The sequence below is a fragment of the Scophthalmus maximus genome, chromosome 10 (assembly GCF_022379125.1).
Source record: "Scophthalmus maximus strain ysfricsl-2021 chromosome 10, ASM2237912v1, whole genome shotgun sequence".
NCBI lineage: Eukaryota > Metazoa > Chordata > Actinopteri > Pleuronectiformes > Scophthalmidae > Scophthalmus > Scophthalmus maximus.
Genome location: NC_061524.1, coordinates 17,481,835 through 17,494,644, shown reverse-complemented (window position 1 = coordinate 17,494,644; position 12,810 = coordinate 17,481,835). Strand labels below are relative to the sequence as shown.

General features: G+C 45.2%; 1 protein-coding gene across 2 annotated transcripts; it reads right to left on the bottom strand.

Moving 5' to 3' along the window:
- Positions 1-1,793: 1,793 nt before the first annotated feature.
- Positions 1,794-12,413, bottom strand: LOC118283490 (phosphatidylinositol 3,4,5-trisphosphate 3-phosphatase and dual-specificity protein phosphatase PTEN). Of its 2 annotated transcripts, XM_047335097.1 has the most exons (10): positions 11,478-12,407; positions 7,304-7,388; positions 7,102-7,146; positions 6,956-6,999; positions 6,507-6,745; positions 6,107-6,248; positions 4,342-4,410; positions 3,633-3,799; positions 3,049-3,330; positions 1,794-2,923 (listed from the first exon to the last, which is right to left on the bottom strand). In XM_047335097.1, exons 1-10 carry the CDS (start codon positions 11,554-11,556, stop codon positions 2,738-2,740), a joined length of 1,338 nt encoding a protein of 445 aa, XP_047191053.1. In that variant the 5' UTR covers positions 11,557-12,407; the 3' UTR covers positions 1,794-2,737. The 2 variants fall into 2 exon arrangements, with proteins under 2 accessions (XP_047191053.1, XP_035461410.1); XM_035605517.2 differs by lacking the exon at positions 4,342-4,410 and having other exon boundaries at positions 11,478-12,413.
- Between the last annotated feature and the right edge of the window lie 397 nt (positions 12,414-12,810).

The following is a 12,810-nucleotide window of genomic DNA, read 5'->3' as shown; positions in this document are numbered from 1 at the left end:
TATGTCATGATGACTTTTTCAGGAGGTCAAACTTTTGACCCATGTCATAATTCCGACTGTTATTGTATTATTATTGTTATTGTAAGTTTTTTTATTTATTTTATTATTTGACTTACAGTAAGTGTTTACATTCCTTTTTCTCTTGGCAGAAGCAGGCTTCCCTAATGGATGGACTAACATAAGGAGTGGAGCAACTGATTTTTTTTCACACCATACTTATGTTACATCTTTATCTGGCTGGATGTATAATTAATGACTCACATAATGAAGCAAAATCCCAGTTTTAAACCAAAAAAGCAAAATCATCTGAGAGGGACGTCGATGCTGAAAACAATCTGAAAAAAAAACATATTTCAGAAGAGCCGGTGCACAAAACATACAAATGAAGCTGTATATTGATTAGATTAATATTTCAGATGCGGCCTCTGCTGCTGCTGCTGCTGCTGAGCGCGTGCGTGCGTGTGTGTTGAGGAGGGCAATCAAGAGGCAGAGACGTGGACTCTCCAGCTCGAGCTCCTCTTCGCTCTCTTCAGTCTCGCCTGCCTGTGGAGAGCGGAGGCATCTCTCTCTGGTCCTCCTCAACCCAGCGCAGCACATTCATTATTAATCGACCAGAGTCTCTCCCTCCTCCTCGGCTAGGCCAATTACAGTCGGGCCCCTGCGACTGCTGCCCGTCTCGTTTGACACTGCACTGGTTGGCTTTGATGTCTCCATCAACACCAAAGAGCCAGGGACCGAAGTCTTAATAGAGCAGAGGGGGGATTATGTGACTCCTGCCTCCCGGGGGTAGGACATTTCTTTTTTTATTTAACCATATATGTTTAATTCATACTTTATTTTATTATCAGGAGACTTTGGGCCATGCTTTAGCCAGGGCCTTGTCACAACCCTGCTCTCCTATCACAGTGACATGGTCGTTAATCCTGTTACTCTTTCATTCGGGGGAGTCGCACAAGCCTGCGAGCGGAGCAAGCTCGGCTGCCCGGGGCCCTCGCGCTCCTCCCTCCCTGGGCTGCTCGCCTTTCCTTCCTCCACTCATTTCATGTGACGAACGCCTTGATTACCCAGCAGCAGCCACTCTGCATGCTACACTGATGGGTTTGGTATGGGGTCTGGGCTGCTTTTGTTAATGTTACTGTTCTTTCGTCCAAGCGCTCAAGAGTTTGAGTTGAAATCTGAAATATACTCTTACACGACAGAAATATCAAAATAACAACAAAAATCTTTCTGATCTGAAAAGAAGATCATTAAATGAAATCTAAGTTTGTGTGTTACTTCAATTACCAGGTAAGTTTGAAAAAGAAAGAAGCAAACTGTTGCTCTGCCATTCATGTGAAGTAGTCACTGGTGGAGTCGGTTATTATTTTATAAGTTGGCTCTTTGCCCACAGTTGAACTTTTAATAATAATGCTTCCATCACGTCCCCACCTTCTATTTGCAGTGCATGACCTTTAAAGCAGGAAGTGACTGTTAACACAGTTCCAGCAGCTGTGACGACAATCTGGTTTACAGCATTTTTCTCATCAAGTGCAGCGCTTGTGTGCCCCCCTCAAGTTAAGATGATGGGGTCTGGCCATAATGTAATGACTTCAGCTGACAGCACCGGTGTCAAGTTTAAAAGACTGCACCGGCCTCGCCGCCATGACGACAACGGCCTATTACAAAAACTAATTTTCATTCTGCATGATGTTTGTTAACCGCAAACAGCGAGAGGGAGAGTATTACCTAAAGCTCTGATGTAATTTTCTGAGCATGACTCAAAGCAACAGGGAACCCCACGCACAAGACACATCTCAAGGCCGGTTTCTTTACGAAAAAGACAACGTTGCATACATTTATTAGGGATGGACGCCAAATTCCAATACATGCAAATCACCACTTGTCCATTAAATGTAGTGTCCGACATTATTGCAAACACTTGTATCCCTGCGGTTTTTGTGTATTATATTTTTATTATCTTAGGATAAAAAAAACATTAACAATTACATGGGATGCCTTGTTCTGCATAATTTAACGTATACACAGTGGGAACAGGAATGGCAATGCTTTAGACATCATCACAGCCTCTTCATAACCCCACCCACCCCCAACCCACTGCCCGCATGCAGTTTGCACTGCACAAAGGCCAAAAGTCACGTGAGACAGCCTGCAAAGAGCACAAGAAGCATTCACAGTAAAGGAGGATAGGATGGGGGGGGGGGGGGGGGGGGGGTAAAAGATGAGGAAAAGGGGGGAGGAGAAGAGAGGGAGTGAAACAAAGTGACTGCAGCACTGGCCTTGGTTTCGACAGGAGAAGGAGCAGCATAGTCCTAGTATATCATTCTTACTTCTCCCACACTTCAACTCCCGTCTCCTGATTGTGGTACTCTTTCCATTGTCTTTGACACAAAAAAGTTTGCTTATATATGCATGTATATATGTATATACATATACGTATGTATATATATATAAACACTTTTTTTTTATAGCTACAGCACCTTTTCCCATGGGGCAACAGTGTCAATACCTCGCACATGGTACATGGCCGTGCCACAGAAAAAAAAGAAAAATAAAAAAACAATATATTGGTCAGGATATTTATCTTTTTTTTCCCTAAAATTGGCATTTGACATGATGATATTCTATTGCCGTCTGGGGGGAGGGAAGGGTCAAAGGTTCTTCTTTTGAGTTTATATTCAAGTTTTCTCCTTTTTTTTTTCTGGTGTATAATTTCTTCTTTTTCCTGTTTAAAAAGAGTTCACACTTTTGTGATTTGCGTGTGCTGCTCTTCATCAAAAGGTTCATTTTCCGGATCAGAGTCAGTGGTGTCAGAGTATCGATAATGGTCTGGCTCATTGTCGCTAACGTCCGGGGTGACGGATGTCGAAGTGCTTGCCTCAGAATTCGAAGGCTCCTCCACGGCTTTCGTAAAATACAACTTCACCTGAAATTGGGAATTAAAAAGACAAACCAACTTCAGTCTGCGCAATGAAAATTAAATCACAAACAAGCCTTATGATTGCTCGCCCCCATCTATCTAAAAGGCTCCCAGCTTCTGTCACTGCTTACCTTGAAGTTTGGCGAGAAGTAGCGGTTAGCTTTATCTTTGTTGGCCTTGTCCAAATCATTCTTGGTGAGCGTCAGGATGAGGTAGTCCCTGTCGCTGTCCCTGCAGCTGTCCCTGCTCTCGGCGCGCTGCGTCTGTAGCTGAGGCTGCGGCTGCCCCTGCCCCTGCACCGGTCCCCCCTGCTGGCTCTCAGCATTGTTCACTGCCCCGTTCTCCATCTTGTCCCCGCTCTCCTCTGGTCCAGGGATGAAGAAGGTGTTCACCCAGAAGTGAAACATTTTGTCCTGGAGGGCAGAGTAATGAGAGATAAGGAACTGAATACGGTGAAACCCAATGTGTTGGTCCATTTTCTCAACACGTATGATTTTACTGAAGATGCAGATGTTAAAAAAAAAAAAGAGGCTGTAAAGACAAAGATCATTTCTGTTCTTTTTTCTGATTTCTTTTTGGTTTGGTCTTTTCATAGGGTTGTGACAGCAGTCGCAATGACAATCGGTGGAGAAAATAAGCTCTTATAGGCCGACAGTTGAATTTGACATGGACCAGGCACATGAAGCTACAGAGAAGCCAAACAAACACAACTTGCCTTCTTCATCATCTTATTTTGTTTATGGAAGAACTCCACTTTGATGTCTCCACAAACCGGCAGCGGCTGGGGGAATTCGAAAAACATGTGCTTGTCCTCGCGGCGCGTGTGTGCGGGGTGCGACGTGTGTATCTTGACTTTCAGTTGGTAGACAACAAACTGGGGATCTGCAAGAAAATAAAAGTTGATGTTGCACAGGTGGGGTAGGGGAGGGAGAACACAGGGAGGAGGAGTGAGTGATGAGGGGAGCAGGGAGTGAATCAAGAGAGCAAGACAAGTGATACAAAGTGTTATTCCATGAGTTTAACAAAAGAAACAGCAAAGCACACCCCCCAAACCAAATGAATAAATGCATTAAAAAAAGTGACAAAATATTATTATTTTTAAAATTAAAGGGAGGGGAAAGTGAAAGTTACAGATCACAAAATGTAACACCCAAAAGGAGACCCAGAACCAGAGACACAGGACCCTATTCTGATAGACAGTCACAGTTTGGTCTTGGACCAGAGCGCAACATGTTGCATAGAAATCATTTTAACCCTCCCTTCTTCTTGGTTGTGTTGGAGATGACTTCATCTGCCTGTGAGCTATAGTGCTATCCTGCCGGGCAACATGTCTACCTCAGACTGCTCCTGCCTGGTGGATCTCTGGGGCCGTATAAAAGCCAATGAGTGAAATGATGATAATAATGGATAAAAGGCTCATTTACCCCAATGCCAATTCCCTTTCTTGAAGCCCTGAGGGGTCGGCTCGTTCCTGTTTTTAACGGTACTGTCCCCTTAGAGAGAGAGAAGGAGATTATCACACAACAGGGTCTGGCTGGCTGACGGCACAGCAGGCGCAAACACAAGAGCTCAACACAAATATGTACAGATATCTGCATCTACACAGCTTCTCTTTTAAAAAAAACACAACATACAGTACGTGGCTTTAAAGTGGAGGCATGAACCTCATCCGTTTGACATGGGACCTGGTGTGTCGTGAGATGCACAAAGGGGAAGGAAGAAAGGGGGAACTTGAGATTGCGGAAAACCTCACGACCACAAAACACGGGATTCGACAAACGGAAAGGTGTGATGTTGAATTATGTCGTAACACAGTTATCAAACTGCTGCAGTGACCTAAAACCTGAGGCTAAAGAATTTAAATAAAAGAAAGGCGGTGAGTATGTATTAAGACGTCAAACTCAGAATAGGGCCTTTTCAAAAGGGAGTTAGAGGGAGAGAAGCGAATCAATACAGTGCCAGTCAGGTGTTAGGGTGAAAAAGCCACAGAAATGAAGGAAGCGGAGGCTGGGTTTTTTCTCTTTCTGACCCGGCAGTTAAAAATGGACAGATTCAGATATTAAAAAAGCACAACGCAGTGTGACTCAGACACACAAGGTTGTTTGGCCTTATAGAGCCCAATTGAACCTCTAAAACCATTTTCTGTGTACAGGAAACTTCACAGCACCAACATGTTTAGTAAATACAGTCATGGATGTTGAAAAAAAACAAGAAAAACATTTGTGCCTGAAGGCAAATAGTGAAAAAGTGTCATTATTTGCTCAGAAATATCACCTGACGTCTCGCAGGCGCGTCGATGGTATTTTCGAGCTGGTGGAAAAGTATTCAGTATACGTTGATAAAAAAGTTTTGGTTTCCGCACTCTTTTCAAATAAAGCAGATTCTGAGTCCCACAGCTTTGCGTCTGTGTCATCGTTTGCATACACACCATTTTACTGTAATGCCATAACACTCAAAGCTTCAAGCAAATGTGCAGTGCTATGTAAATACTCGTGAGCCAGATTAGCTTATTAACGCTGTGCTATTGTATGTAAAAATAAAACGATCACTGACCAATGCACTTAATTCCTGTAGTGACTTTAAATAACTTCCTGGTTGTGTGCTGATAAAGCACACGGTGTGCGAGTGCGCAGTTCAGTGGCCTTGTGCAGAGTGATATGGCCCGTTTAAACTGTACATGTTGTAATTCCTCTAAATTCTGCCCACATAAATTATAAATTAACTATCTGAACAAACTGCTAAAAAGATAAAAAGACAGAATGATGGCTAAAATAACTACTTGCTCAACTATGCAAGAGTTTGGAGGTTTCTGTGATATTAAAAACATTTTCACGTGCTATTCTTCAGTGACCGATGCCATAAAAAAAAAACTATGATACTAAAAACATTTGAAAATTCCATCATGACAAACCGATTTGATTTCAGAGAATAAGTTGGCCTGATTTAAGCGGCAACCTAACCAGTAAGGAGCTGCTCTTTTTACGCATAGGGTCCAGAACGGCAAAACTCAATCCCGGCGGTGGACGTCTCCGCTCTAGTGCAGGTGACCTGTTCTCTGCTACACTGCAGCGTGGGTGAGACCTACAAGGCGCATACACATCACATCCAAGGTCCTTGTTCCGTTTGAACAGCGGCATGCATTGCCTACGCCCTGCTGCGGAGTTAAAGTTGAACATGAGTGTGACTCACTGCAGGTGCCCCCGCTGAACATGGGGAGAGTCTCGAACACCATTTTGTGGAAGAGGAGCGCCACCGGCTTGTACTCTAGCTGGTTCTTCAGTAGGTAGCTGTAGTAGTAGACGTAGCGGCGCTGGCTCGGGATTGTTACTCCCTGCAACGACAGTAACAACATTTCAGATCACGAAAGGACTCTTTCCTCTGTGTGTGTGTGTGTGTGTGTGTGTGTGTGTGTGAGCTGAAATTGAAAATTAATTGACAGCCATTTTGATAGTGAGGTTGAGTCAGACTCTAACAGACAAAACAATTTATCAAGAAAATAATCAGCAGACCAGCAGGCCTGTTTGGAACAGTTGATCAGAACTGATAAGAGCTGCTGTGCTGACATTCAGTCTCCATGGAACGCCCGTACCTTCTTATCCCTTGTCCTGACTTCGCCGTAAAAGTCGAGCGCTTCTTGGGCCTCCAGGAATTTGCCGCGATGGAGGAGATAGGCGCAGATCATGACTCCCGTCCTGCCCTTCCCGGCCTTACAGTGGATGGCCGCAACGTGATTGTCGTCCTCACTGAGCCACTGGTCCAGGTCTTCGCAAAACGGCTTAATTAGCTCCAGCTGAGGAGGGTTGTGGTCTTCGAAGGGGAACTGTGCAACTGATGCGTGACGGGACGCGGGCCCACGCAAAGTTGCAACAAGAGAGGGAATGAGTGTGGGACAAGAGCGCATAGGCAGATGAGAGGAGACAAGACGGGGAGAAGACACAGGGGATATATTGTCAGATTTTGGTTGTCACTAGGCTTTTCTGGTCAGATTGTTTTCTTTTAAACATGGAAATCATCTGCAGAACATGTAAAGCAGCATACCTCTGCAGTTAAATTTGGCAGCATCGTAGTGTCTTTCTGCACAGCTGAAAAGGGAAGAACAGAATCCAGTCAGTGATCAAACAAGAGGAAGTTAGCGAGTAGGCGATGAGCAGTTCAGGTACGAACAACAGTGTGCGAACACTTACAGGTTGTAGATTTTGTAATGGTTTTTATGCTTTGAATCCAAAAACCTGAGGGAAATGTAACCAGGACAGAAAACATATTCGTTAAAAATCAATAAACGATCAAGAGCAAAATGTAATTGACCACAAATGTTCTAAAATAAAATGCCTCGCTCTTCTGCTTTTTCTATGACCACATAGCAGAAGCAGCGGCAGCACAACTCACCGTACTACATCGTCTATATTGTTTCTGTACACGCCTTCGAGTCTGTCTGCTGGAAAGCCCATAGCAATAATGTTTGGGTAGATATCTGTTCAGGCAGGAGTTAAGAAAAGGTACATTGAACTTTTACACAAAAGACATGGGGTGCCCAGCACCACAAAAGACATGGGGTGCCCAGCACCACATTTTGTATTCAATGGCAAATTCCTAGAGCAAATATATTAAAATGATAATAAAAAATAATAATAACTTTAGTCTTCAGCTGTTGACACATGGGTAGACTTACTCATTCTCAGAGTTAGAGCACAATTACAAGAATGCAGAGGAGAGCAGCAGAGCATGAGCAAGTTTCAGCCAGTGTCAATATGAGGCTGTTGTAGTTATGGATAGACAGGAGGTGGGCTGGTTGGTTAGTGTGTGTGTGTGTGTGTGTGTGTGTGTGTGTGTGTGTGTGTGTGTGTGTGTGTGTGTGTGTGTGTGTGTGTGTGTGTGTGTGTGTGTGCGTGTGTGTGTGTGTGTGTGTGTGTGTGTGTGCGTGCGTGCGCGTGACAGATGGCCTTGACAGTGAGACGCAGGCAGAGAGGACAGCGCTCCCACTCGGGCCAGGCCCACATGTGCGTGCACGAGGAGAGTCTCTGCTCCCTGACCTGCATGTATTTTTAGAGCCCAAAGTTATATTGGGATGATCGCAAATGTTCGGCTTATCTCTCTTTCGAGCTCAGCCGGACCAATTTGAATATCTGGGAGATCGAATCCCCGCAACAGGAAGACGCACGGTAGGAGAAAAATAAAAAACATCACATCAAACAAGAATCCTTTGTGTCTTGACTTGCAGGCTGCAGGTGCAGCAGGAGGTAGCTGTTGTGTTTCTGTAACACTCAACGACGGACGAGACACAAGTGGAACCACACGCACCAGATTCCAGCAGGAGTCCGACTTCTGGTTGCACCAGCCTGCTTCGCGCTTTACCTCGTGCGCGTTTACAGTTGCCTTACATCATCGGACCCGCTGCCACAACTCATAGCGGGATAGCGATCGAAATGTCGTGGCCAATTATATGGTGATACACATTCAATCTTAATAAAAAAAAAAAGAAAAAAGGCGCACATCAGTGTCGTGCAGCAGAAAGAGAATAATTGAGTTGGCATGCATGTCTTCTGAGGCTTGGCTGCAACGCCTACCTGTAACTGAAGTGTGCTCGCCGCCGTAAGCTGCAGGATTTCACACTTTATCCACTGACTAAAGGGCAACCTTCTCTTACACTTCCTGTGCCACGGTGTCAAAAATAGAAAAGCTGAATGTTTCAAATTTGGACGCGTCTGGTTCATTTTGAGCAGGCCTTATTTTTTTTCCATAGTCAAAATCTCTTTTTAACAGGTCAGAAAAATTTGACACACGCATCCGACAACAATGGTGATATTGCACATGCAATGCACACAACAACAAGCTTTTTCATGGAGAGAGCACACACCTGTGAGAGACCTGCAAGTAGGGGAAAATGTTGGAATCCATTCTTAGTAGCCGAGGTCAATTGTACGACAACGGACATGTGAACAAAGGTGATTGCAATTTCTAATAATTTTGGACGGTAATCTTCAACAAACCTCTGCAAGAGGAATTCAGTAAGTGCCTTACAGCAGCTTGGTGCAGCTCAGGTATGCTCAGCACCGTTAGGGCCTGATGCATGGATTCAACAAGCCCAACAGCAAATCTATGGTTTTATTTGCATTTATATACTGCCAAGCTGCCTTCTCTGTAGCCTATCTGTACATACTGTGCCATAATCCCGCCCATTGATGCCTCAAAGACCTAATTAGGAGCCAAATACAGGTTTTTCTGTGCCGTTAAATGGGCTACTCTAACCCTTGGACCTACTGGCAATGTGATCCCAGTAAGACTATTCTAAGTGTTTTTAAAAAGCTCCAGAGCTCCCAGGAGAACCTCAGCCCAGAACATGGGGGGCTTGGTCTCTGCAGCTGGGAGGAAACACACATGAGGGACCCCCGACGGAAGCTCCAAGTAGGAGGGGGGAAAAGGGGAAAAAAAAAAAAAAATCTGCCATTTCAGGCACGCCTTTTCATTTAAGCCAGCCCTGCCTCAGCTCTATGCATACGCCAAATCCACAACTGAGAACGAGAGAGGAGAGGGGAGGGGGGGGAGTGGGAACCGGCGAGCGCCGAGTGAGGAGGGGGTGGGGAGGACAGGAAAGGAGGAGAGCATAGGAAAGGGGGCAAGCAGAGGGAGGGAGTATTAGAGTGGGAGTAGTAAAGAAAAAGAGAAAAGGAGAGGTGGTGGGTTGAGAGGGAGAGAGCACTCAGACAGCAACGCTGATACAAGATCACTGGCAACTCTATTTTAAGGGCAATTCCCAGAACTGTGATACTGCATTACATAACAGCAGAGAGCCCATATTGTTTTTAGACACCATGCCAAAAAAAAAAAAAAGGATGAAAGGGACAGTTCGAAAGGGCCCACATCTGAACGACACACGACTTCAAGCCAAAGACACGACGGCCCTTTTGGAGTGGCGTGACCCGCTTCGCACCTGCACACCACAGAGCTTTGCCACTTACAGTCTCGACACGAGCTTCACCACATTATAACAGCAAGTGAGAAACATCTGATCAACTGTTGTGATGCACACGCTTCAAGCATCTGCAGTAACTCTTACATCACAGAAAACGGAGTTCTGCCCCGAATCCAGCTCGATTGTTTCTATCTCTTGTGGTGGGATTAAAATCAAAGTAACTCACTCAGCTTTACATTTCTATACTTTTGATAAAAAAATAAAAAAATAAATAAATAATAAAAAAAATCACTGCTGAGCTGTGTTATCATCAATGCCACGACACTGACAATAACCAGAGCAAATTTGGGCCATAAATACACCGACCTTTTTCATTTTTTTTTTTTTTTTTACATGCTGTGCAGAACCAGATAGGGCTGCAGCTTGCCATTATTTTTGCCATAATGTACTTTTTCTTGATTTGTTCATTAATCGCTTGATAGTGTCGGAATATTTACCAGTCACAATGTTTTCAGAGCCCAATTCCATGTTTGTTTTGTCCAACAAACAGCCCAAAGCCCAAAGACGTTCAATTTACTCCAGAAGACTAATGTTAAGACTAACTCCAGAAGTGAATGTTTGCATTCGAGTAATAAAAGAATTGCCAGTAAAAGAATTGATTGTCAAAAATGTTGCAGATGCGTCTCGTGTTTATGGATTTGTCAGTTAAACCGACAACTTACTTGGCTCCCAACACCAGAAATGTTCAACTCGGGGGCTCAATAGGCTAAAAAAAAGGCAGTTTGACAACCTGATGCAGAGTCAAGTGCTCATCCACCGCAGCCATGACCCAGCGCTCTGCACCAACACAGATCAGTGTGTACTGAGTTTGGCCATGGTCAACCATGTCGACCACTAATCTCGTTTATCTCCAGCCCAAATAAGTGAAAGCACCTGAGTGATGGCAGTACCTGCGATGCTGCACCATGGGGGAACCAGGTCAACAATTAACCAGTGGTACGAGATGAGAAATGAGTCCCAAAACGGGGCCTGACATAGAAACACTCAAATCCGGAAATGACCGCATCACCAATAATAGGGAATTTGATTGTTTTCTTCTTCCAATCCATCAAGACACAGAAGACAAAGGTGAGGCAGGGAGAAATCGAGCTTGCAGAGTTATGATAGACCAGAACTCCTGTGCATACATATGGATGTGTGCATGAAAGAAAACACATCCCAAGATAAACACTGGATACAAATTGAGATCTGTCAGTGATTACCAAATGACCCCCCCCCCCCCCCAAAAAAAAAACTAATAGACTAGACTTAATGCCATTAATAATTTCAAAAGCTCGAGCCGGGTCCGACACGCCGCTGTGCAGCACAACGGCCCTTTTCCCGGCCAAAATGTTCCCGTGACATTTATGCGTGCTGCTTTGACAGATCCACCATCTTTCAAACATGCTGGGTGACAGCGAACGCTGCGCCGTCTGACCAGCTAGCCAGCGAGCTAGGTAGCCGCTAACCGCCTCACATCCCCGCTGCCCACTTCCACACACCAAGGCGACCATCGCGCGTTGCCAATCGGGCTCCGCGGCGCTGTGGGGGGAAGGAAAACAAAAGAAAAAGAAAAAAGAAAAGGAAGTGAGAGAACACGGGGAAGGATACATGTTAAGTCCAGGTCGAAGCCATCCTCTTGATATCTCCTTTTGTTCCGGCTGACCATTTCTTTTATAATCGCAGCCATTGTAAGCAGGTGACAGGAGTCTATATGGGGTAAATGGTGGAAACGGGCTTTTCGGGTATTGGCTGTCGGCTCGTGTTCGACGCAGTCGCTGACAGTCTACTCTTTGAATTTCGCAGGTCCTCGCAGAGACGTGCTAGCCCGCAGAGCTAGCGGTGGCCGTGGGTCGGATTAGACAGGCTTCCTCTGGATCATAAAGACGGGCCTCGATCTGCTCCTCCGCGCAGGCCCGACTTTCCCAATCCCGCAATTCGTCTTGCAAAACAGCCCCGAATTAAATACATGCAGTTGTCCTCGGGTGCACCTCGAGATGTCCGACACGATCCGAGCCGGGGGCTCTGTCGCAGCAGCAGCCGCCGCGCTTCGACGGCGAGATAGTGGACTCACCGGTTCCCGAAACCCGTATCCAGACGGAGCTAGCTCGCTAGCTAAGCAGCTAGCTAGCAACAATAGCTAACGCTGCCTCCTTCTTCGATCCAAGAGCCTCCTAACGATTCAACATTGTCATCGACTGATTGCCTAGAACACATCCGAAAATTAAGTGACAGGCTCCACCTTGAATGTATATAGAGTATACAAAGCTCAGGAATCGGCGGAGATTGGTTTGACAGCTGGGTCCCGGGGAATCATCTTCTTTTCTCGCTCCTCTCGCTCCAGCTGAACTCTCAGGCTCCCATCATGGCCTCCACCGAGGGAAAAAAAGAAGGTAGAACAGGCTGGGATTTTAGAAAAAATATCACTCCGCCTTCACCACATAGTTCCGCATCTGACTTAAAACCAGCGAACGCAGTATCCAACCGCGGCGTTTGTAACAATAAACCCATTCGATTCGCGATATAGAACAGCCTTTTTACACACTCAATTGTTTGAACCCGGAAAAGGGCAACACGCGGGTTACTTCGTGCTCCGCGCGGAAGGATACAAATGAGTCCGCTCGCGACGCTCCCTTCTGTCAAAGTGATCACGTGTGGCTGTAATTAGGGAAGTTTCCAACATAATGTCACTTTTCGCGGTTTAAACTGTCAGTTCAGGCTGTCGCTAACACGTCCGTCGAGCACGTCGGCCTATTGCAGTTTATTACGTTTACACTGGATTATGTATATGTGCGTAATGTGCAATCCAAACCTAAAGTCAATTCTTAATTATATCAATGCAGTTAATTGCATGGGCAATGTTCTCCTGATGCAGGTTAACAGTGTAAAACAATGCATCATAGCATGAATGTGTATGATATTTTCAATCATAATAGTGATGAAA

Coding starts and splice junctions, on each gene's coding strand:
- LOC118283490 (XM_047335097.1), bottom strand. CDS start 11,556: ATGGCTGCGATTATAAAAGAAATGGTCAGCCGGAACAAAAGGAGATAT. Junction 7,389..11,477: donor CTTCGACCTGGACTTAACAT/GTATCCTTCCCC, acceptor CTGCCTGAACAG/ATATCTACCCAAACATTATT. Junction 2,924..3,048: donor ACTTCTCGCCAAACTTCAAG/GTAAGCAGTGAC, acceptor TCCCAATTTCAG/GTGAAGTTGTATTTTACGAA.